We start from the raw sequence: 22123 nt of genomic DNA, 5'->3' as shown, positions 1-22123 counted from the left end.
CTACAGTGGAGCATCAAACTGCTACTAGGATAGATTTACTGTGAGAAACCAACAGTGGCATCACAATTCTGACCCATCATCCCCATCTAGTGGCAAAATTAAGTAGCACTTGGTGAAACTTGGTGTTGCTGTGTCCAAATCCTGTTCTATTGTAGGTCATGTGTAAGCAATCATCATACTTAAGCAGTTTGTACACAGAAGAAATTATTATATAATGGTTCCAAAAATTCTAACACTTAATTTTTGTCCTCTGGGGTTTTCCTGCAACACCATTACCACCCACAATTAGTTTCAATTTCTTCCAGCTGCGAACAGCTCCCCCATTTCCTTTGTGTAGTGCAGTATGAGAGCATATTGGGTATCAACAGCCCATTCAAAAATCAAGTGCTTATTAAAATTGTGCTCAGTGCACTTTCCAGTGTAAACACATACTAAGCTGAAATTATAGAAAGCACACACGTTCTCCTACATTGCTCTGTATAGATTGAAAAAAAAAAGTATTTCATCCACCAAAACTAAATGGGAAGATCTCTGTCTGTCTGTATTTCGATTTTCTCAACGACCGCTGATACGAACGACTTCAAACTTTGTGGGCGTATCGCTGAGGACCCAAAGAAGTGCACTGTCGACTGTGAAATATTTTGGTTCAGCAGTTCTCGAGAAAGCTTCAAACGTAGCTTTTCTATGTGTTAGCCTGCTTGGCGTAAATAGAATTGCGGAACTAGCTAATTATGAAGGCGGTGCAGCACCCGGACGATTTACAACATGCACGTGTCAGTGCGCGGAAGAAAGCCGGAAATTAGCTGCGACTGTACTTTGAAGGCATGTTTCTACGCCTTTACTCTGGATTAAAACACGCCAAGCGCTAACCCCCCTGCCGACAGGCACAATTTGGAGGAGCACTGCACTAGTAACTCAACAGAAACAGTGTCTGCGTAACACTAGAGGTGAGTTTGAAAATATGTTTTTTACTATGTGAGTAAAATCTGGACAGTTTTCTACCTTTTGATGTTGGTTTAATCTCCAATATTGTAGACTCAAAGCATTTTGACATAAAAATAATTTTAAAAAATATTACATAAACAGAACAAAACAGGACAGCTGTTTGACTTCTTTAGAAAGAGTTTATTTAGTGCATTTCTAGTTTGTCCACAGCAGGAACCAAAATATTAAGTTAATCTGTGCTCCCATTGGTTCACCAAAGTTCTGGTCCAACACCATTGGTCCACTCATGTTCTGGTGCAATACTATTGGTCCAGTAGTGTTCTAACACCCTCACATTGGTTCACTAGTGTTGTGGTATGACACTATTGGCTCACTAGTGTTCTCTTTTGGTCAGGAACACATACAGACCAGAAAAAGGACCTTCAGCATGCTGCTACTGAGCAGAGGTCCACAAGCTTCCATGCAACAACAAACAAACAAACAAACAGCAAGGGACAACAACAACAAACGGAAAGATAAACAACAGCATTGCTTGTAAGAAGTAAGCATGGAAGCATATACAGTAAACCTTATTTTAACCTGCTAAAGCCCTCAGGAGGTTTGTCTGATATACAACAGATCTTAAAAAGTTAAAATCCCCCCCCTCCCCAGACACATGCGTGCGCACACACTCACTCTCACTTGCCCACACACACAACACTCCTACTGCAAGCACAGCATGTACTTGACCACTCACACACACACGCACACACAGGCGCACCTGCATGCAAACAAATGATCAGTCCTCATAAGTGTACAAGGAATACGTTCGTCATTTTTAAAAATATGACTTAACCCCATGAGCTCTGTGTAAACATAGCATACGGTAGAATAGATAAAGACTTTCTTTCCTCCTTTGTCGCTCTGTAACTTTCTTGCCACTCCCCTTTTCATAGCAATAACTTAGCTAGTTAATACTTGGACTCTTTGGTTGTCTGTAACAGTCTGTTGATAGGACTGTGTGACTGACTGACGCTCACTATCCCTCCTTTCTTTCTCTCCCTCCCTTGTTCTATCTGGGTATGATATAGTAGGAAGAGTAGTCAAGGGAAGAGATTCACAGGTCCAGGATTGATTGTCCTTGATTTATTTACATCACAGTCAGTCACAGTGGGCTCCGTAAAGTGGAAGAACACATTCCTGTCCTCCTTCATTTTCGCATCGTCTCTTCCTACCCCCTCGTCATCTTGATGTCTGGGCATGTCGGCCTGAGATCTGCGTGTGTGTGCATGTATGTGTGTGTGCTTGTGTGTTTGTGTGTGTGTGTGTGTGTGTGTGTGTGTGTGTGGGGCGGGGGGCTAGGATAAGTCATTGTTGCTGGGTGTCTTCCCTCCGCCGTTAAGTAGGGCCGAAGCGCTGCGACTCTTGGTCGGCGTGCCGCTGCCTGACCGTGAGAGTTCAGTCAGGTCATGGAGAGAGGGCTCCCTGTACATGGCCACTGCACAAACACACACACACACAAGACAAGAATCATTAATTCAGGTATTGGTACTGGGCTTAATGAATCACTCAGGTTTGGTATGCACAGCTTTGTTCAGTGAGTTCGGTACATTTAGTTCTCCTGCATGTAAATAACTGAAGGTTTGCTTTATGTAATTTATTCTGGTTTGACTATCAGAGGGGAATTCCTACAAAGCTAAGTTTGCAGTTATGTTATAATGCTCCATAACAGATCAGTGATGATTCCTAGCCATTAATGAGCATATAATTAATGAACAATGATAAACAAGTCATCATTTCAACAAAGTATCAGTTTGTTTTTCTCTTTAACCTGCAATAGCTGATTTGAATGGCCACTCGGAGGCAGCGAAAACAAGCTTGATGCACTCAGTAAATACAACATTAGCATTCATTTGGAGTTGTTTGTTTCTAATATCCACTCTCTGTTTAGCTCCATTTTACTCTCCACTAATTCCTGGGGAAATATCTGGCTCTTAAGCTGCTAAATGCTTCACTATGTTCACCAGCTGGTTGCTAGACTGCCATTTGGTGCTTGGCAGGTGACATACAGTGAGTTTTTAGAGGCTTTTCACTGAAAACAGCTGGAACAACATTGGCTGGAAGTGGTGAGAGTAAACTATGAATCAGTAAAACCAAAACAATGAGCGAAAAGGCGCTCAAATGCTCTGTGAAAGCTGAGAGGAACTGCACAGTCAGGTGGTAATTCTCTGTGGGCTCATCAATATGAGCGACCCCTTTCACATACAAGTGGTCATGTCATCTGTTGTCAACATAGAAATATTGATTATAGTGTAGATTTACATTGTGCATTTACATTTAATGAGTGCTTTCTTGCATGTACAGCATGTCTTTAGAATGTGCTTTCATCTCTTGTCTGTAACTCTGTACTGGTGCCGTCTGAACCAGGTCTCCTGTGGATAAAACCACTTAAAATCTGTTTATATTAATCTGTAAATGATGAGCTCAGGAAGCAGAAAGTCAGTGGGTAATGGGCTGCAAGTTAGTGCACCAAGCTGGGTGTTTTCCTAAATTTCCTAAGATTCTTTTCTGCTGGTAATCTGAATTTTGAGCAATAACCAATAAAACATCTGCATCTAATTCAAACATATGATATGGTTGTGTATATAGCATGTTGAATATAAGAACAGCAAAGACATTGTCTCATAATCCCACAGTATACAGTAGAATGATTTCATTTGGGCAAAAAAAGCTAGTATAGGCTCTGTTAGTCTCTTACAACAAAGTCCTACATTAACACATATAGTAACATGTCATTTGGTTATTTCACTAGAGAGAACTCAGTGTTTGTTTTTGTCTGATTTTTCTGTCAGAGATCAGAGTCGAGTCGTCGTCTGATCATAATGCTGTGCTGTTTGCTCATGTTGCCAGGGAGACACCACCACTGTCACTTACATCTGATCAGACCACACCCACAGAGTCCTGATGGAGCAGATTAGTTTTTGAATGTTCATCTCATTAAATAATAATTAAGGATGTTTTTCCTACAGTTGACGTTGATTGTTTGTTATTTAGTCATGAATATTTAAAGATCTCCATGTTTTAAAGACCCTGAGAACCCTGGGATATTTCACATAACATTTTAATTATCTCTGCTTTTGTCTGTGCTCTTTTCACTGGTTTGGGGCAGGGCCCAGTTGGAAAAAATGAGATGTCACATATTTTCTTGAACCAATCAGAGTAATATGCGAGTCATATTGGATCAAAATGGGTTCTCTCTGCTCATTTTACCAGGTCGCTGTCAATCAAATCAGATCAAGCCATATCCTGACTTCATGGGCCTTAAAGGAAGGCTCCATTTATTGATCACATCAAAGTGTGTCGGCAGGTCTTGGGGAATGCTACTTCTTCTGGGAAAGAAAGTAACATGAAGCCTTTTGTGCTGAGAAATCTGATAAACGACCGCAGTGTCAGTTGGGCCTAGACTACAAGAAATCTGTGGTTTGACATATGAAATACTCTGCTTTGAATCATAATTTGTCTGATTTTTTTTCCACCAAAAACTGTTCAACAAATTGCTTCTCCCTCATAGAAAGCCCAGAGTGTTTCATTTCAAATGTTCAATAGATGCACGATAGCTTGTCATTTGTGACAAGATATCGTGACATTTGTGTAAATTGCATACTGGACTACTAGTTGTGGGCTACTAGTCCGCCCTCAGCAGATGAGTGCGAACACAGCCATCACATGTCAAACCTCTGCACAATGACGCTCAAACATTCAACAGCAAAACAGCAAATAAGCAAAACAGATTTGTGAGTGGAGGAGGACTTAAATGTTATAGAGGAGTTGTCTGAGCAAGTATTTTAATTTGTGTATGTGAAATTTTTCAGACAAAAAGTCCACTTAAGTTTAACAGCTACTACACGAAGTGGTAAAGTTGAGGTCATTTATCTGCCAGTCCTACCTTTGAGCGGTTTCGGTATGAAGTGTGCAGCGGCCTTGTTCTTCTTTACGTGGTTGCCCTTCATGATTCCGCCTTCCTTGTTGAGTCCCAGGTACCAGGCCCTGCCTGAGGCCTGCTGCCGGTACAGCATGGAGGAGTACGTGACGTAGTAGTTCTCGAACACCGACTCCTTGAACTTACACTCCGGGGTAAAATGTTCCTGAGGGGGAAAATGTGACAGTTATTAGAACGAATGGTAAAATAAAGAGGACAAGGGGGCGATTAAGTAGAAATGGAAAGGTGGGGGTGGAGGGAGAGAGTCACAGAAGGTATGAGTTTGTAATGGCAACTCCATTAAAAAGTGTTCATCATTCCTCCATATCGCCTTCAGTGTATTCATCCATCAGCTGGTCTGCTCTTTGAATCATTATCTCGGCCAGGCTTTAGTCTCCAAGAACAAACTGCACCAACTTAGGACAGCTGACATTTGCATTTCCTTATTCCTGCGTCTCCATAGCAACCAGCTACTCCCTTGAATACCAACCAGCCCACTGAGAGAAAGATGGTGCCCAGGTTGCCGGGGGAAACGGAAAGATACAGAAAGAATGATTTTTCTCTCTATCATCCATTAATTAATCTTGTATGAATTTTGATTAAGTTTTGTTTCTGTATGGTCTTCCAGCAGATTTAGTAAGAACACACCAACAAACACTGTTTGTGTGGATGAATCTATAAATATATTTTTGTGTTTCTCTTCTGCATTTAATATCAGGTGAGAAGATGAAACAAGCGATATCAGCGTTATGACTGAGGCGAAGGCGAGCCAAAGCATCCAGGACTGGACATGATGGGCCTTGATATAGTGGTGCTGGTATACGTGCCTGCGCAGGCGTAGCAGCACGGCTCTTATTACATCGAGGTGTGTGTCATTTTTCTATTTCCCCTTTCATGCTTCGGTCTCACAGGCCTTGTTTAGATTGCTAGAGGTGCGTCTTGTGTTTGTTGATTCTTTTTTGTTATTGCATCCACACCGCCTACCATCACCACTCAAGAGCTAAAGTGAGGCACTTAATGCACTGCACTGCAGCCAACAATGCCTTCTGACCTGTCTGAGAAAATATATGCACAGTGGGGATGTATGTGTATATCGAGTTGGGAAAGGCATTAAAAAAAATAAATTCAGGGGCCTTGTGTAAGTGGACACAAACGTAATCTTTCTATCAAAGAATGACTGAAGGGAGATAAACAAAAGGAGGCTGGAGGATGATCTGAAATCAATCCTTAGAAGCCACAATATCAGTAGACAGAGAAGGGAGGCTCAGACACTGGATTATAACACCGGATGGCAGCTGACTCATAAGGCAACACTGTAGTTAAAGTATTGATGTAATGATAGGTTAGAAATGAGACTGGTCACACTGTAAGCTGCGGCTTTATTACTCAGCCCCAGCAAAGGAAGAGATTTTAGTCCCTAATGGTCTGTGATGATGACAATGATGATGATTGTGTGTGTGTGTGTGTGTGTGTGTGTGAGTGTGTGGTGACCTACAGAGGTGTAGAGAAAGCCTTCGTTGTTCATTGCCAAGTAGAGTTTGGTCTGGACGCCCTGGATGGCCACCACACGGAGTCCCACTGGGATCAGGTTGAACACAGCTGTGTATTCACATCCACACCCACACAAATACACACACGTACACAATAAACACACAAACACACACACACACAGCAAACAAATCAGCACTCAGACAGCGGACACAGGGAAACAGAGAGAAAATTCCTCATCAGTATCACTGTTGCGTCCGGTATGGTGACACCTCCATTTTGCCACAGCAGTGCTATTTTACAAGGTCGGCCTGGTGCTAAGGCGACTGGGTAACACTAATGACTGAGCGCCTGGTATAGCCCGGTAAGCGTGGGATGAACAGGGTAAGAACTGTCAAAACGCAGACAGCAAAGCAGGGGTTGGTAAATATTTGGTAGTGAAAGGACAAATTTCAACAGAAAAGCCACAGAATCTGAGTTTACAGATATTTCAACTATTATACGGATCATAATATTCTTACATTCTATTCTTATATTCTAAGGGCTACAACTAACAGTTATTCTCTGAACTAACAATTCTTTCTATTAACATGTTGAGCATTTAGCCTAGAAGGTCTTGAAAATGTCTAAAACCCAAAGATATTCAGTTTACAGTGATGATATAAATCTGCATTTAAGTGACATTTTGCTTGGTAAATGACCTGAGCAATGATCAAAATTGTTCTTGATTCATTTTCAGTCAGTCCACTAACCAACAAACTGATCAACTAGCTGTTCATTTCAGCACTAATCCTATTTTTGAACATTTACAGTAAAGGGGACATTCCCATTCCAAGGCTTATTTACACTGCAAAGGTTCAAAGGACTTTGACAATGGTTGTTTGTGAATTTTTAAGGCAAGATCCATGAGCATAAGCTACTTAAAGCGATGTCAAGCTGTTTTGGCTCCAGACTCTTGATATGTTACCAAAGGCGTAGGTTTGGTTTTAGATGTAGGTGTGGGCACAAACAGTCAGAAGTGCTTTAAAAACATGTATTAATATGCTAACCTTACTTAAAATCACATTTAGGCTGCAGGTACAGCTTCTGACTCTCAGAGAGTCAGCCTGTATGTAGCCTGAGAGGAAAAACCTGAAGGTTATTTTTCTCCCTCCTTTATCACTTTTCTCTTATCTGTGTTTTAACCGCTAGACAGTAAGGAGATATTGAGATTTAAGTGAGTAAATCAAACTGAAACAATAAAAGGCATTTTGGAAAAGTGAGGAAGCCAAGTCCCCCTCACCCTGATCCCCAGTGGAAATATACGCCACTGTGCGTTTCAGTGAATTTAACATTAAAGCACAGACTGTCAGATTTAATTTAAGGGTATTTTCAAGTTTGATGAATGAGCAAATAATGCATCTACAGAAAAAGCATATGAATACATTTAAAGCTTCATCATATGGACATTTTTAGTAGTCAAAAATAACATTTAAAAAATACAATACAATCTATTGCAATCTTTGCTTTTAATGTTGTTTTCCCACAGTGGTTTAGAGACAAGCAAAAAAGTTATTTATATGTTTCTACAGTAAAAGCTCTGTGGCAGGGACATAATTATTTCTGGCAGTTTGATGAGTCAGGCCCTTGTTTAATTATAATCATTTACCCAACCATGTTCGTTATAATGACTGTGGTTATATGGAGACGTGGATTACATGGATTATCCATTCAAACCCAGTCTCACTGTGTATTTCACGTGGGTAGGAGTTAACATGATGTATACACCATTTAATCATCTAATTAAAGAACACGCTTCCTCTGCAGCCAGCGTCTTTCTCTTTGGACACAACAGTTGGTGGCCTGAGAAGTAGCAGAGATTAATGCGTGATGCTGGCAACAACAACTGTGCAGGAGAAAGAGAGTGATTGCCGTCTGAGCCACAACAACAGAATTGAATTAGCCGTATCAATCACACATTGTAGCCCGTGTGTGTTTGTGTCTGTGTGTGTGTCAGAGACCAAGATAGAGCAGGCAAAAGAGAATTTGTTCATCGGCGCAGGTCAACCTATTTCAGTGATTTGAACATTGCACCGCACGTCCTGTGGATATCTAATTGATTTCTTTAACTAGGAAACCCTTAACAGATGGATTGCTGGAAGAAAAGCGTGCACCATCTTACTAATTAAATGAACGCTTCGTGTTTTGTCGAGGGAGTGTCTCAGTTAAAATTCCCACATTAGATTCAGATTTCCACTGGGTATAGTTAGTCATTCAATTTGGATTTAACTGGTTTTTGATCACTCCAGAGTGGGTATGTGGGAATTAACTTCAAACTAATTCAGACCTTGCTAGATATTGAACCCTCAATATGTTGTGGTGTTAGTAATACCTGGTAGTAGTGGTATCAGACTACACTACAAGAGAAGAATGTAATATGATAATTCAACCTGTTGAAGTGCTGCTTCATCAGTATCAGATTCAGAACACTGTAAAGCTGATTATAAAGCTGAGATGGCTGATTATCGACAATTAGTCGATAGAAAATTTATCTGGAATTATTCTGATATCTATGAATTGATGTTTTCTTTGTTAGAAATCATAGTTAATTGAATATCTTTGGGTTTTTGGACCACTGGTCAGATAAAAAGCAATATCAAAGTTTACTTTGGCCCCTGGGCCATCATTTTGTCAAATTACACAAAAAAAGAAATGGCATTGATTAATCAGGAATGAAAATAACTGTTAATAGCAACACATGTTGATTTTTGAAAGGTGGCAAATGAAGGGAATGAAGGGTGAGATGGCCACTTGCCTTTTCTTTATTTCCAAAGTGTGGGCTTACCGTAGGTGCTGTCTTCATCCTTGGTTCCATCAATGGTGCCATCAGGCTGCATCTGCAGCTGGAAGCCCTGGCGACTGGAAAGCCTGGTCACAATGCCCTTTAACTGGGGCTCTGAGTGGAGAGGAGAGGAGAGGAATCACATTAACTGCATTCATTCCTCATTATTGTCATGTGATCACATGTATCAAATCCAGCAGTCTCCGGGAAGCAGGAAGTGTCAGAAGAGAGAGAGAGAGGCTGTTTATATTTCCAACCACTAGGCCTGGAGGGCCCAATATCAATCCCTCACCCCCGGTACAAAGTGGCGCACACAAAAACAATGAAATAATAATTGACAGATGTTATATGATAGTTGGAGCAGCTCAGGCTTAAATGTGAATCTTGTTTCTCTGAGATGTTCATCAGTTACCACAGATACACGCTGCTACAACACTTTGCTGCAGGACAATACAAAGTTATTTACATGTGATGTTGGTGGTGTCATGAAACAGGATTAATTCTTGAGTCACAACTAGAAGGAAACTATCCACAGGGTGACAAATGATGAAGTGATGAGCGACCAGAGAAAATGGTGTTTGTTGCTGGTGATGATGGTGATGATGATGGTGAAGATGGTTGTGGTGCTGGTGTAGCCCGAGGCTCTCAGACTTTTCCTCTCCCCCACCCTCAGACCTGGAGGTCGCCTTCTCTTCCGTTTCTTCCTCGATCCAAACAATTTGACACGCGAGAACACATTAAGCTTGCTCGGCTTCTCGTTTGCGCCTTTGCTGTTGCTCGGGCTGCCGCTGCCGCGGCAAGCGTTCGCCTTCTCCCGCTCCCTCGCCTGCCGCTTCTGGCGGATCAGGGAGCTGGCGATAGCCGCTGCCCGGGACATGTTCCCCCGGTGGAGTGAAACAAGGCTGTGCGTCCCGGTTGGAGGGGAGAGTTCGCGGATAAGGCGATGGGGGGGTGTGTGGGGCTCGGGGAGGGGGTCTACACCACCCACGGCTCAGTTCGCATCGCACACCGGCCGCTGCAGTCTCGCAGATATCCGTGATTTTAAAAAGCGTCCAGAATCCTCCATCGGCGCGTCCGGGCGCTTCATGGAAGTCGTTAAAACAAATCCACTGATGTGCCAGTGAGTGCGCGTTAACGACGCCGCCTCACATCCCTCCCCCCCCGAGGGGTCTGAGTGGCAAAAGCTGTCTGGTCCCCCCCCCCTGAGGGTGATTCTCCTGGCTGTCCCGAGAGAGCGCGGGGGAAGAAGAGGGCGTGCGTGAGGAAGCCAAGTCCAAGGGTCCAAGTGGCGAATCAACAGCTTATGAGCTGGTGCGAACGACACCGGCGGTTGTTGTTGATGATCACTGCAGCTGCTGCTTCCCCCTCTTCTTCTGCTTCTGCCGCTCTGCGCCGCTCCCCCGGCGATGCTCCGCTCCTCGACGCTGTCCGTGACAGAAATGCAGCAACCGGAATGTTTGTCAATGAAACGGCTCCGGGCTGGCTCAGTGGCGAAGGGATCATGATGCACCCGTGCCGTTCATAAAACTGCTGCAGCCCTGCCCGCCCCGAGGAAGACGAACGAGGAGGGGTGGTGGAGGGTGGGTGTGCATGGGTGTACGTGTTATATGTGTGTGTCCGTGTAGGGGGGTGGGGGGGTCGGTTGAAGTTGGGGTGTGTGGTTGTGGGGATGGGGTGAGGGGTTCTCTCTCATCAGGCACCTGTAGCCCTGAACCCCACGTGGCATGATATTTACATGTTACACTGAATGGTGATGTGCGATAGGCAGGGAGATTGGGGGGGGGTGGATGGAGGTAGGGAGGGGTGGGGTGGGGTGATATAGGAGGAGAAGTGAGGAGAATGAACAGCAAAATAAGAGAGAGAGAGAGAGAAGAGACAGGTGAATGAATGAGAGGAGGAATAATGGAAAAGGAGGGGGGGGGGGGGGGGGGGAAGCAGAAAATTAGATATAAGCTATAGTGTGTGTGTGTATGTGTGTGTGTGTGTGTGTGAGAGAGAGAGAGAGAGGGAGGGGAGAGAGGGAGACCCTTGCAGAAAACCTACAAATGGATTGGGAAAAGAGAATGATGAATGAAGGAGAGGAGGAAAAAATGAGCAGGCAAAAGAATGAGAGACATACAAGTGATTGGAAAAAAGGGCGAGGGAGCGAGAGAGGAAAGGCAGAGACTGGAGACAGAGAAAAATTTGGTCGAGACAGGGAAAGGAAATATTGTACGAGGAGGCGTGAGGAAAATGAGGAAAGGTAAAATAAGTGAAGAGGGGAAATATTGCAAGAGAGAGAGAGACCTGGTGAGTGTGTGTGTGTGAGAAAGTGGAGAAAGACAAGGGAGGGAGAAAGGAGGGGCTCTCATCTTATTTTGGTGCAGAGGTTCACCACTGCTGAAAGGCTGCAGCGTGCAAGAAGGGGGTGAATAACAGAGACAGCACTTCAGTCTGGATGAGCTGTGTCGTTTTCTAGATGTTCCCTTTGCATTAGCACCAGAGCAAGATGCACACACACACACACACACACACATACACACACACTCTGAGAAGCAGCAATCAGCCACTTCATGCATGTCGCCTGGCCACAGGCAGACCCCACAGGAAAACAGATGCACAGCTGTCAGCGCCAAAGTGCAGCTGCAACGGCGCATGGCAACTGCAACTCCCCAACCGGTAACAGAGGAAGAGGGCGGTGGACAGAGAGCCAGCTGGACTCACAGCCGAGGTCAACCTGTGGCACCTGGCGCCAACCGGCGGGCAGAGCCGACGCACGCTGTTCACCAGTGGAAAAGGTAGTGAAAATCGATGGCTGTGGAGCAAGAGGATGCGGCGAGCAGTAAATTACATGACGGAAGAGGGAGGCAAACTCAGCCGTAACCCACTGAGAGAATATAAAACCAGTGGGTGGAGGAGAAAGTGATGGACTGTGGACAAAGACTGAGGTCAGGACCTAGTCGCTGAAGCGGAGGCTTTAACCTGTCCTTGACTGGAGTTGGAAGTTGCACCCGTGGCCTTCTGGTTAGGTAAGACCCTTGTAAATGTACAGATAAATATAGTTATAGATGTGACTGTGCAGCTCAACCCACATGCTATACATTCCCTGAGAGGCGACAACACTTCAGCCATAAAGGATTTCATAACCAATCTGTGATGTCATCCAAAACATCAAAAATATGAACACAAACATGTATGACCAGTGTAAAGACATGACTGAAAGCATGGTCCAGTCCTTCATCTTTCATTTATGAGATCCCTGCTTTTAAACCCACACCACGTGCTCCTGAAAGCAAGAGCCACACAAGCAAGAGCTAACAAAATACAAGGTAACAATCCAAGCTGCAGGGCGACACAGACTGTGACAAACATTAATACCGCTACCAATTTTCACCTTTTGTGTTAAATCACAACCATAACAAATGTAGATGTTCCAGAAAACAAGATCAATGAGTTAATCAATAGAAAGACCATTAAAAGAAATAAGCAGCCAAACAACACAGGGAAGAACAGATTTGTTTCCTGGATTTAAAATACACCCTGAATCATCTAAAGTCAAATGTGTAAATATGATAAAGCATCTTATTAATGTATTAAATCTGTTGCATCTACAGCAGTCTTTTCTGTTTAAAAACCTGTAAACTCCTCCAGGGTTTGCTTGGAGCTCTGCAGCGCCTCCTGCAGGCACTTTAAGAGTTTGACAGCAGATCTTAGAGAAGAGCGAGTTAATGTTGGCAGAGAAGAACTACACTACATTTACAGCCTTTATTGTATGTGTGTGATTCTCAGTCTGACCAGGAATGCCAGTTGGAGTATAATCAGCCTCGCAGCAATAGAAACCCAGCAGCATGCGGTTGTATTCATAACAGGAAACAAACCGGCGAGGCCTTTAGACGAAAGACTGTATCCATTAAAGAACGATGGGATTGATGTATTTGGGTTTACCTTATCTTTTTTTGCGATATTTTGGTTCTGGCCAAAAAAATTAGAAGTACAAAAAAGTCACTTTGGTTGATCTTTTGGTAGAGGAGACGATGTAAGAAACCGCCCCTGCAGGCCGACATGGATTTTGACAGTAAAAGGATTAGTCAGAGCGCAAAGTGCTGAGAATTTTGATTCAAGGTCTCTGAGGGCGTTTCTGTCAACTTGTATTAAACCAATTAAACATTTTATTCATGCTTCCAAAATGAGACCGGGATGTTGTGTTGGGTTAAGTCCTTTTGATATTTAAGAAATTAGGGATTCCTCCTATCAATAATCTGCCCTGTGGGCGTCGAGGACAACCGATGCAGATCAGGATCAAGACTCAGTGGCTCCAGGAGAATAACAGCCAGATCCTGAACTTCAAAGTAATTACAACAAATACCCAGAGACTTCTTGTAAAATTATAGTGAGTAAACGCGAATTAAAGCGTAGGTCCCAGAAATAATCTGATGAAACTGTTGTTGTTCAGGCACTTCTTTACAGAGGCGGCTCAGCACAGGGGCGCGTCCGGCGCTGTTTTCAGCACCACGGACAGCGCTGCAAGTTTTACCCGAGTTAAAACGCGTTTTACTCAAATAACAACAAAATGATCAAATATTTTAAAACACAAATTTTTAAAATTGAGAAATTAAACAATTTGAGAACATTTTAATATCGAAAGCTAATTAACTGCGTCTATAAAATCGACTAAACATCAAGACAGAATTCCAGTTATTTCCCCTCTGAGACTACGAAGCGTCTGTTGACCTTTATGTAACTTAACTATATGTTTATCCCTTCTGTTCCCAAAGCACATTATACACAGAGTGCCGGGTAGTGTTGATATTCCAACAGCTTCCTTTAAGAATTTTATAACAGGATTACCACAGGCCGAGTCAAATCTCGTTATTTGAGTTGGTTTCTTCCGGTCCTACCTGAGGTCGATCGGCGAAGAGGGAAACTCATGCTGCGCCCGTGGAGCTCCGGAGCCTTGTGCTCATGGCTTTTCGCACTTTCTCGTTGTGCGCTGCTCGACGAAAAGAGGAGGAATTACCGAAGTTCAGACCAGTGAATTCTCCACGGCATTGGATCCATTAAGGCCGCGCACATGGCGTTGACGGGAGATCATTACAGAACATTAGAGGCCATTAAGCCGTTGGAACCGGTCATTAATGATTCATCTCGAGGCCCCGCTGATCTGGCACAATAAGAGAGGGAGGGAGCCAGCAGGCCGTTCCCAAATCCAAGGATCTATCAGGAAGCAGTTTGTGTATGTGCGTTTGTGAGTGTAGAGTGAAATAGAACTGTAAATGGGACACTAGTGGGGAAACACACAGACAGACACAGGCTTACTGTATTTGCAAGGGCTTCCTCTTGACCCCTCAGTAACCCCTAACTTTACCCAGGCACACTCCATGTAGCCATAAACTTTATCCAACCTAAACATAACAGACATAAACTCAGTGTATCACTGCAACTTGGGATTAATTTCATTATCTCTCAGTTATTTCCATGATCAAATGATTAATCACTTAGTCTATGGAATGTGAGGACAAAGGTGAAAAATGGCCACACAATCTCCTAAAGCCCAACATGGTGTTATCAGATTTAATGTTTTCCACTACCAGCTCTGCACAATCTAAATTCAACCAACTATAATTCCAAGTGATAATAAAAATAGACAAATAAAGGCAGCAGTTTCTTTACAACTGTGAAGCTGGAGCCAAGGAATGTTCAATATTTCTTCTTGAATAATGAGTGAATTGATCAATCATTCATCAACCTAGGTGCTGATTATTTTTCTGTTGACTGACTCGTTGATGAATTGACTAATCAGCTCTAACACAGTTATAAGAATGATGATAGTCAGACCTCAGTAAAAGCTGAAACATGCTGTGAATTGGTATTAAACTCAATACGTCTTTCTTGTGTTAAGCTGCATTATGCGATTGTGATTCACTGCACTCACTGCCTCAGGCACAGAAAAGGACTAAAAGGCCATTACATGTAAAACATGGGAGAACTAAGAGGAGAAAGCAAATCCGCAGCAGCGCTGGCTGAAAGAGATCAGGTTACTTGCCTAACAAAGGAAAAGACCACTGCAAAAATAAACAGTTTTAACATGCATCACAGTTCAGTTCACAACACAGCAATCAATAACGTTGGCCATCACAACTTCTTTTTGGTTCCTTTTCTAATTCAGCCCTTGTTACAAAGTCATCATGTGCAGCTAAACATTGCTCAAACCTGTAAAACTTTATTAAATTCCTGTAGAGATTCAAAATGTCCCAAAGACACCAAATATCTCTGGATATCCCTAGAATATATATATACAAAGTAAAAACCTGCAAAATGTCCTTGATGTAAAGGATCTTTAAAATAGAGACAAACACACACAAAATGCACACAAATGCACAAAAATACACACACCTAATGGCTTTGCACTACATCTCTCTGTGGGCTCTCCTCAATGTACACCATCACAGCACATTATATAGTAACCACACTCAATGCTGCCAGTCCAGAATTACACACAGACTCTACACAGCCACCCATAACTCTATATTATCAGCCCATTACATTGTTGTGATGTTCCAGTACTTCCTCTGAAGCAGGTCATGAAAACACAACAGCATCCATATCACTGAAGTGATAGAGAGAGTATTGCAGATTCCAGAGTGTCTCTTGCTGCATATACTGCAGTTCAGGAGCCTATAAAAGCAGTTGAAGGCACAGAAGCAGGATGTTGCTGGAGAACATACACACTCAGCAACTTGAAAAGTAAAGTTAATAGAGGAAGAAACATCAAAGTTATCAGAGAAAAAACATTTCAGAAATAAATGTGCGTCCCATTCTGGTTTCCCAAACCTCTGTGAAATTACAAAAGCAATCTTTCCAGAGAAACAGTTTTCTTATTGTTTTTGCCAACCTAATTGTAACATTGTGCTACGACTTCCTGTAATCAGAGAATAACTCCATTAGATCAAGCAGATGGTTGACTGAGTCGCTGTGTGTGTGTGTGTGTGTGTGTGTGTGTGTGTGTGTGTGTGTGTGAGACATTTCTTTCTTTAGTCGCCCCCCCCCCCATTTGTCTCATCTGAACTGAAATCCAATTCTAGCTTTGAACAAACACTTAATGCCTCCCAAAATAGTTATAAACCCTTGGCTTGAAATAGCAAACCACAAAGATGCCAGCAGGTACGTTCTGGCAGAGGTTCCCAGGCCAGCAGCCCGGGCAGGTAGCCAGTATCCAATCACTGTAATTCAAAAAACCTCTGCAGCTGTTATGTTTTCCCTCAGGTTTTTTTTTGAGTATTACCTGTCAATCACTACCAGTGATTCAAATCAGCAACCACTAGATGGCAGTATATTATCAGATAATTGCCACCACCTCCCTGTAGAAAAGGGAGGTGGTGGCAAAGGGGAGAGTGTGTTTGCATCTGTATCTCTAAGGTTAAAGTTTCTTGTCTTAATCGAGACAGCCCTTACTGAATACGTAGTACTATCTTATTAAAAGTCCGCACCACTCTGATTGTCCTGACTTAATACTAATAACAGACTTGTTTTACTGCCCCACATATATACGAATATTTACATTGTAGAAAATCATAGCAATGGAAATAATGTGAAGTGCTACAGAAGAAAACAAGGATTACATTTGAAAACTCTTATCAGACTCAGATGTACTGTTGCATATGGCAAGCTAGGTTCAGCTAGGACAAATATAACACATTTGTCATGAAATTTTCCATTTTTAATCACATCACACAGTTATTGTACTCAGCGAAGAGTCACTGTGTTCTCCTTTACAAGATTACGAGGACTAGCTAGAGTGAGTGAAACTGCTTTCAATGTAATAACATAAATTCTTGGAGGGAAATAATGAATTAGCAGGTGGAAATATTCTGGAAAGTTTTTCTGTCAGTTATAGGCAGTAATGGAAAACACAATCTTGCTACTGAGCCATAATTATGATATCTTTTGTCATATTTCTATAAGTCATTATCATGATGAACAAAACACTAGAAGACAACACTGACCACTAGAGACAAGCTGCTAACATGGCTACAGAAACTTGAGTGACTGATTTTTCTCTCTGAGTATTAGAGGTGGGCTTCCATATTTTTTCAAAGGTGTTGAATAAATGTAAACTAACAAGGTAATTGTATCTGTAAGTGCTTGAAGTGCATTATTGTTGGACTATATGCTGACAGCATTACATCAGTGAAGTGCCTCGTATGGGATGGGCCTTAATTGCTGTGCAATGGTGACCTCTGCTGCTACTGCTGTGCCACAACCAGAGTTAATTAACAATAGTCTATGGCGAATCCACTCCTGCTGCTTGTTATGAGCACACACACAGGCACACACATATTACAAATACTTATAATCCGCATTTATAGGCCCAGCCTCTATAAGAACAAGATGTTAATGAGTTCTTGTTCTACCCAAAATTAATCCTTAAATCCACTGTTATACAGAACAGGACAAGGTATATATAACCCTGCTTGTCTCGCCACCTGAGAGGAAGACAGTCACATTTCTGAAGACGTTTTAGTGAAAAAGAACAAGAGACTTGGCTTTTTTTTTTATTATTGGTCTTTTTTTCCCACGAAATGCTTTAACTATGCATATTTTGGAAAGCGCTGAAAACAAAAATTTGATTTATAGTTGTCCACTCAAATCATTTCAGAGTGATGCCTGTTTAGCTCAAACTCACAATACACTGGGCAAAGAAGAAAGTAATGCAGCGCACTAGTCCTTCAACAAATACTTCTTTACTTAAAATGTCTGGTTTATTGAGACAACTGTGATCTGTTTGGAGGCTGTGCTATGGTGGTGAAGTTGCACTGGGCTGTAATAGACTGAGGGGTCTAATATCTGGTTAACCTCATTTACGTGGTGGATGATCTGTAAACACAGCAACTATATCCTGTTGAATCAGCACTTGTGCCACAGTGTTAACTTCAGTAACAAATCATAAGGCGGCATTTATTACAGGACTCCTGTATTGGACTCCATTACAGTGTACAGGGGTTATTATTGTTCTGGTCTCCCAGTGGATTTATCCTCTTATAAATCAACCCTTCTTGTTTATTGGCTTGGTTTTATTGCTTTTTCTGTTTATTGATGTGTTTGCTTTGTATCCTTTAAAGGTGTTTTATGAGTAAAGGTTACCATAAATAAGGTTTATTACTATTCTGCCACCAGTGGTTGGTTTTAGTTGAACTGTATTTTGCTTCAACTAATACTGGTGCAGCTCTAAGAGATAATACTCAACAAGTTGCACATTTTTCATTCACTGCTCTCATGTGGTGCATGGTGCATGAAGATAAAGTGTGCCGGTCAAACCTTTACCACCTCCACCAAGTGGGAAACCTTTTCTGCTATATTTCAAATTGTTACAAGTCTAGGTTATTTTTTCTGATTTACAGTATTTCCACTCAGATTTCTTTAGTCGTAAACTGGAAATGTGCATAAAAACAGGTGGAACTGCCTTTACTTCCTTTTGCATTTGTCTCTTACTTAAGCTAGCAGCTTCACCGTGGTCAACATTATTTAGGTCCTCCGTTTCTGTAAGCAAATATTGACATGTGTTTAGACTATCTACTCCTCATTTGCTTTTGTTAAAGCACCACCCACTGGTGCTCGTTTTATTATTGTTGTCTGATGTGATTTGGTTAACTAAGTTTTTCTGTGATAAGCATACTGCTAAGCCATTGCCAAGAAGAGGTCACGAAACACGTACGTTTGCTAAACCAGCTGGTTAATTTCCTCTCGTAAAAAAGTACAGCTTGAAAACACCTCTGCTAAAGCTAAATCTCACTTTTTTGTCACTTGTCGCTGTTTGTTTTCTAGGATTTGGCTCATTGTTGCCCCTTGTAGAGACTAGGAGGAAAACACCAACCTGACGTTTGGGGGAACTGCAGTGGATGCAGCGGCCACAGGAGGCAACAGTGAACCAATTTCACACTCACGTGACGTAAAGGTGAGATTCATGCTTTAGCAGAAGTGTTTTCATTGAGTATTTTTCACTTTTACAAGAGAAAAGACTTCGAGGATGAAGGCTGGTTGGTTTGGAAAATGTACATCAGTTTAACCATAACACCTCCCTTAAAGAGCAGCCACTGGGTCTGGGGGCTAATGCTAAGCTAGCATTAACTTAACATTAATAATTTATTTAGCTGTCCTGTTGTACGGGTCTCACCCCTTCATTTTCATGCATATCCTCTTTTTTTATGAATGAATACAGATCACATGTAGACTACACACTATCTATGCATGATCGCGCTAAGCTCGCGGGCAACTCCCTTTTTTGTCTCCATGGCAATAGTTTCCATTACGGTGTATCGCGCGCGTCGATTTTATTGCTGTCCAGAGGGGAGGAAATGATTTTTGTGTGTGTGTGTGTGTGTGTGTGTGTGTGTGTGTGTGTGTGTGTGCGCTGCTGAAATTAGATCAGAGAGCCAGAACCGCTTTGTGTGTGGGGAGAAATAATAACCTCTTTAAAAGATTTACGAGACCCGACATATACTGGATGTTTCATTTTGAACACCATGCAAGGTTTATGGATCTCTACATTTGTAACGAAGCTGAAAGAAGCTAAAAAAAAAGCTGAAAGAGTCCCGTACAGAGATGTGTAATTTTTAATGTGCTTACATTAACATTTTGTATAAATACATTTTTCTGGAGGGCTCTCTAATGTCCACGTTTTGAAACATATGTCCAACAATATTTGAAAGTAGTCTAGTTTCCCTGCCCTGTATTCTGGACTGTGCGGACAATGGGAATAAGTGACCAGCATGCTGATGTCAGCATCATCGCAAAAGCTTTACCATATATTCCCTCTTCTGTGCTCATATAAAAGAAGAAGAAGAAAACAAAGAAGGCGTGAGATTACATCTTTTCTTGTATCAGACTCATCATCACTCACCTTTGGCGGCATGGTCTTTATCCTCTTTGCTTTTCGTTTTTCCGCTCATGGAGCTCCGCCGCTGCTGCTGGTTGTTGAAATCAAACTTCAGCTGAGAGATGCAGGCTTAACGACTTTACTTTTTCATTCTCTTCTGGTGTTTTTTTCCCCGTCCATACACAGTAGCAGCAGTCCAACTCTCTCCCTCTTTTCCCTGCCCCTCTCTCTGTCCCTCCCTCTGCCTCTCTCTCTCTCTCTCTCTCTCTCTCTCCTCAGCCCGACTCTTATTTGAGAGCCCGTTGTGCGGCCAGATGTCACCTTATAGCAGCAGGAGCGCTCACACACGTACGCGCGCAAAAAAAGCACACTCAGAGACAAAGAAAGCTTGTAAACTGTAAACTCATTCTGTTAGTCTCCAGTCAGACACCCTGCAGATTATCAGAAGAAAAAATACCGCATAAAAAACCGTCTTTGTGAAGGGGTTAGAAGCTGCAGGCTAATTAATCGTTCATCTAAATAATTTAGATACAAGAACAAATTTTCTGTTGCCAGTTTGTGGAAAATCCTCCTTCAGCAAGACATTTTTTTTAGCTAGCCCTCTACACTTCAAATGAAAATCATTTTATTAACAACTTAACATTGAAAACTATAGACTTAATGGTCTGTTGTATTAATGTTTCAGAAGATTTCTAATCGCAGGTGACTGACTAACATTTGCTGATGACTTAAGGCTATAACATCAGGTTTAATGGCTTATTGGACAGTTAGAAAGGTGTGAGTGTTTATTAATGACCTACCAACTTATCAACAACATTATGGCTTATTAGAAAGTGATAAAGATGTGACCTCCATATCTGCAGATGTGGTATAGATATTAGCAGATCATTAATAAAGAGAGGTGGCTCTGATTTGTCAGTAAACCATGCATTCTTCAGTTACAAATTAAATCATTAATAAATGGTTCTTCCTGTGATTGTTCCAATCTGCAGTCATAGATGTTAAGGAGATGTAAATGACTGGTATTTGGTCCAGATCTCCTGCAGCTCTTTTCAGGAAGGTTGGTGAGCAACTGAGGAGGATTTTCCACAACCTGGCAATGCAGAAGTTGTTCTTACTAATATAATGGATCTATAAAGAATGATTCAATTGACCATTAGTAAATCCATTATTACAGTTTGTATAAGTAAAAGTGATTTTCCCTGGGGAGGGGCACAGTCGGATGCACATTTTATACTTTAAGAAGGTCACTATATTCACAAGGTTGTCTTCAAGCCAATACATGCAGATCCACCTGCAAACTCAGCAGTTTAACACTATGCAAATGTGTCAGCTCATCGATCATTTAATCAATTTGTGCTGGAAAATGGCTTTTTTTTACTGAGGCAGGAGTAGGATACACTTACATTTTATCCTGTGACAGTCTGCTGAACAGTGTGGCCTCCCTGGTGTGTCAGTGTGCGGTAGATCATCTGAAGTCTGATTCAACATTTATATAAAATAGCTCCATGCGTCACTATCTTTTCAAAAGACTAACATCCTGCAGTTCTCTTTCATTATTGACTCTGTCATCTCAATCAGTTTCAATCCAGCCTGACAATCCTGCAGGAACAACAATAATTTCCTGCGACTCTGTGTCTGAGACAAACTTAGCGGCAGTTCTCTCCTTTCCTCTCCTCTTCTCTCCTCTCCTGCACCACTGTTTGGTTCAAGTCTATTTGACAGGACAGTCCTAAAGGCTTCAGTTTTGTTGGTGCTCAGTGTGAAGAAGTTGGGTCAGAGATAAATTTAGTTTCCTCTGTTAACCTACATCAAGCGGCTATGTGGCACAACAGGACTGGTCTGCAGGAAGTAGCCCCAGTTTTGTTTGTTTTTGCCTCAGACTGTCAGGAATTCATTTCAGGAGACCTAGTTTTTTGGAACTTTTTTAAGCAGCAATTGAAGTTTAAGATATTTATTGTAGATGACCCTAGGTCGACTGTTAGGACCAGTATTTCTGCAAGCAAAAGGTCCAAATAGAGAGTTATCCTATGGACCATTTCTCTGTGTTCTATTTTTT

General features: G+C 42.1%; 1 protein-coding gene across 3 annotated transcripts; it reads right to left on the bottom strand.

The window, feature by feature from the left end:
• Positions 1 to 1104: 1104 nt before the first annotated feature.
• Positions 1105 to 20322, bottom strand: fgf13b (fibroblast growth factor 13b). 3 transcript variants are annotated; one of them, XM_018692142.2, is made up of 5 exons: positions 20089 to 20322; positions 9216 to 9326; positions 6399 to 6502; positions 4871 to 5069; positions 1105 to 2422 (listed from the first exon to the last, which is right to left on the bottom strand). In XM_018692142.2, the coding sequence occupies exons 1-5, from the start codon at positions 20135 to 20137 to the stop codon at positions 2283 to 2285; spliced, it is 603 nt and encodes a 200-aa protein (XP_018547658.1). In that variant the 5' UTR covers positions 20138 to 20322; the 3' UTR covers positions 1105 to 2282. The 3 variants fall into 3 exon arrangements, with proteins under 3 accessions (XP_018547658.1, XP_018547659.1, XP_018547657.1); XM_018692143.2 differs by lacking the exon at positions 20089 to 20322 and adding an exon at positions 14090 to 14192; XM_018692141.2 differs by lacking the exon at positions 20089 to 20322 and adding an exon at positions 9888 to 10811.
• Positions 20323 to 22123: the final 1801 nt, after the last annotated feature.

Source organism: Lates calcarifer, linkage group LG20, assembly GCF_001640805.2.
Source record: "Lates calcarifer isolate ASB-BC8 linkage group LG20, TLL_Latcal_v3, whole genome shotgun sequence".
Classification (NCBI taxonomy): domain Eukaryota; kingdom Metazoa; phylum Chordata; class Actinopteri; family Centropomidae; genus Lates; species Lates calcarifer.
This window is presented reverse-complemented; position numbering and strand designations above follow the sequence as displayed.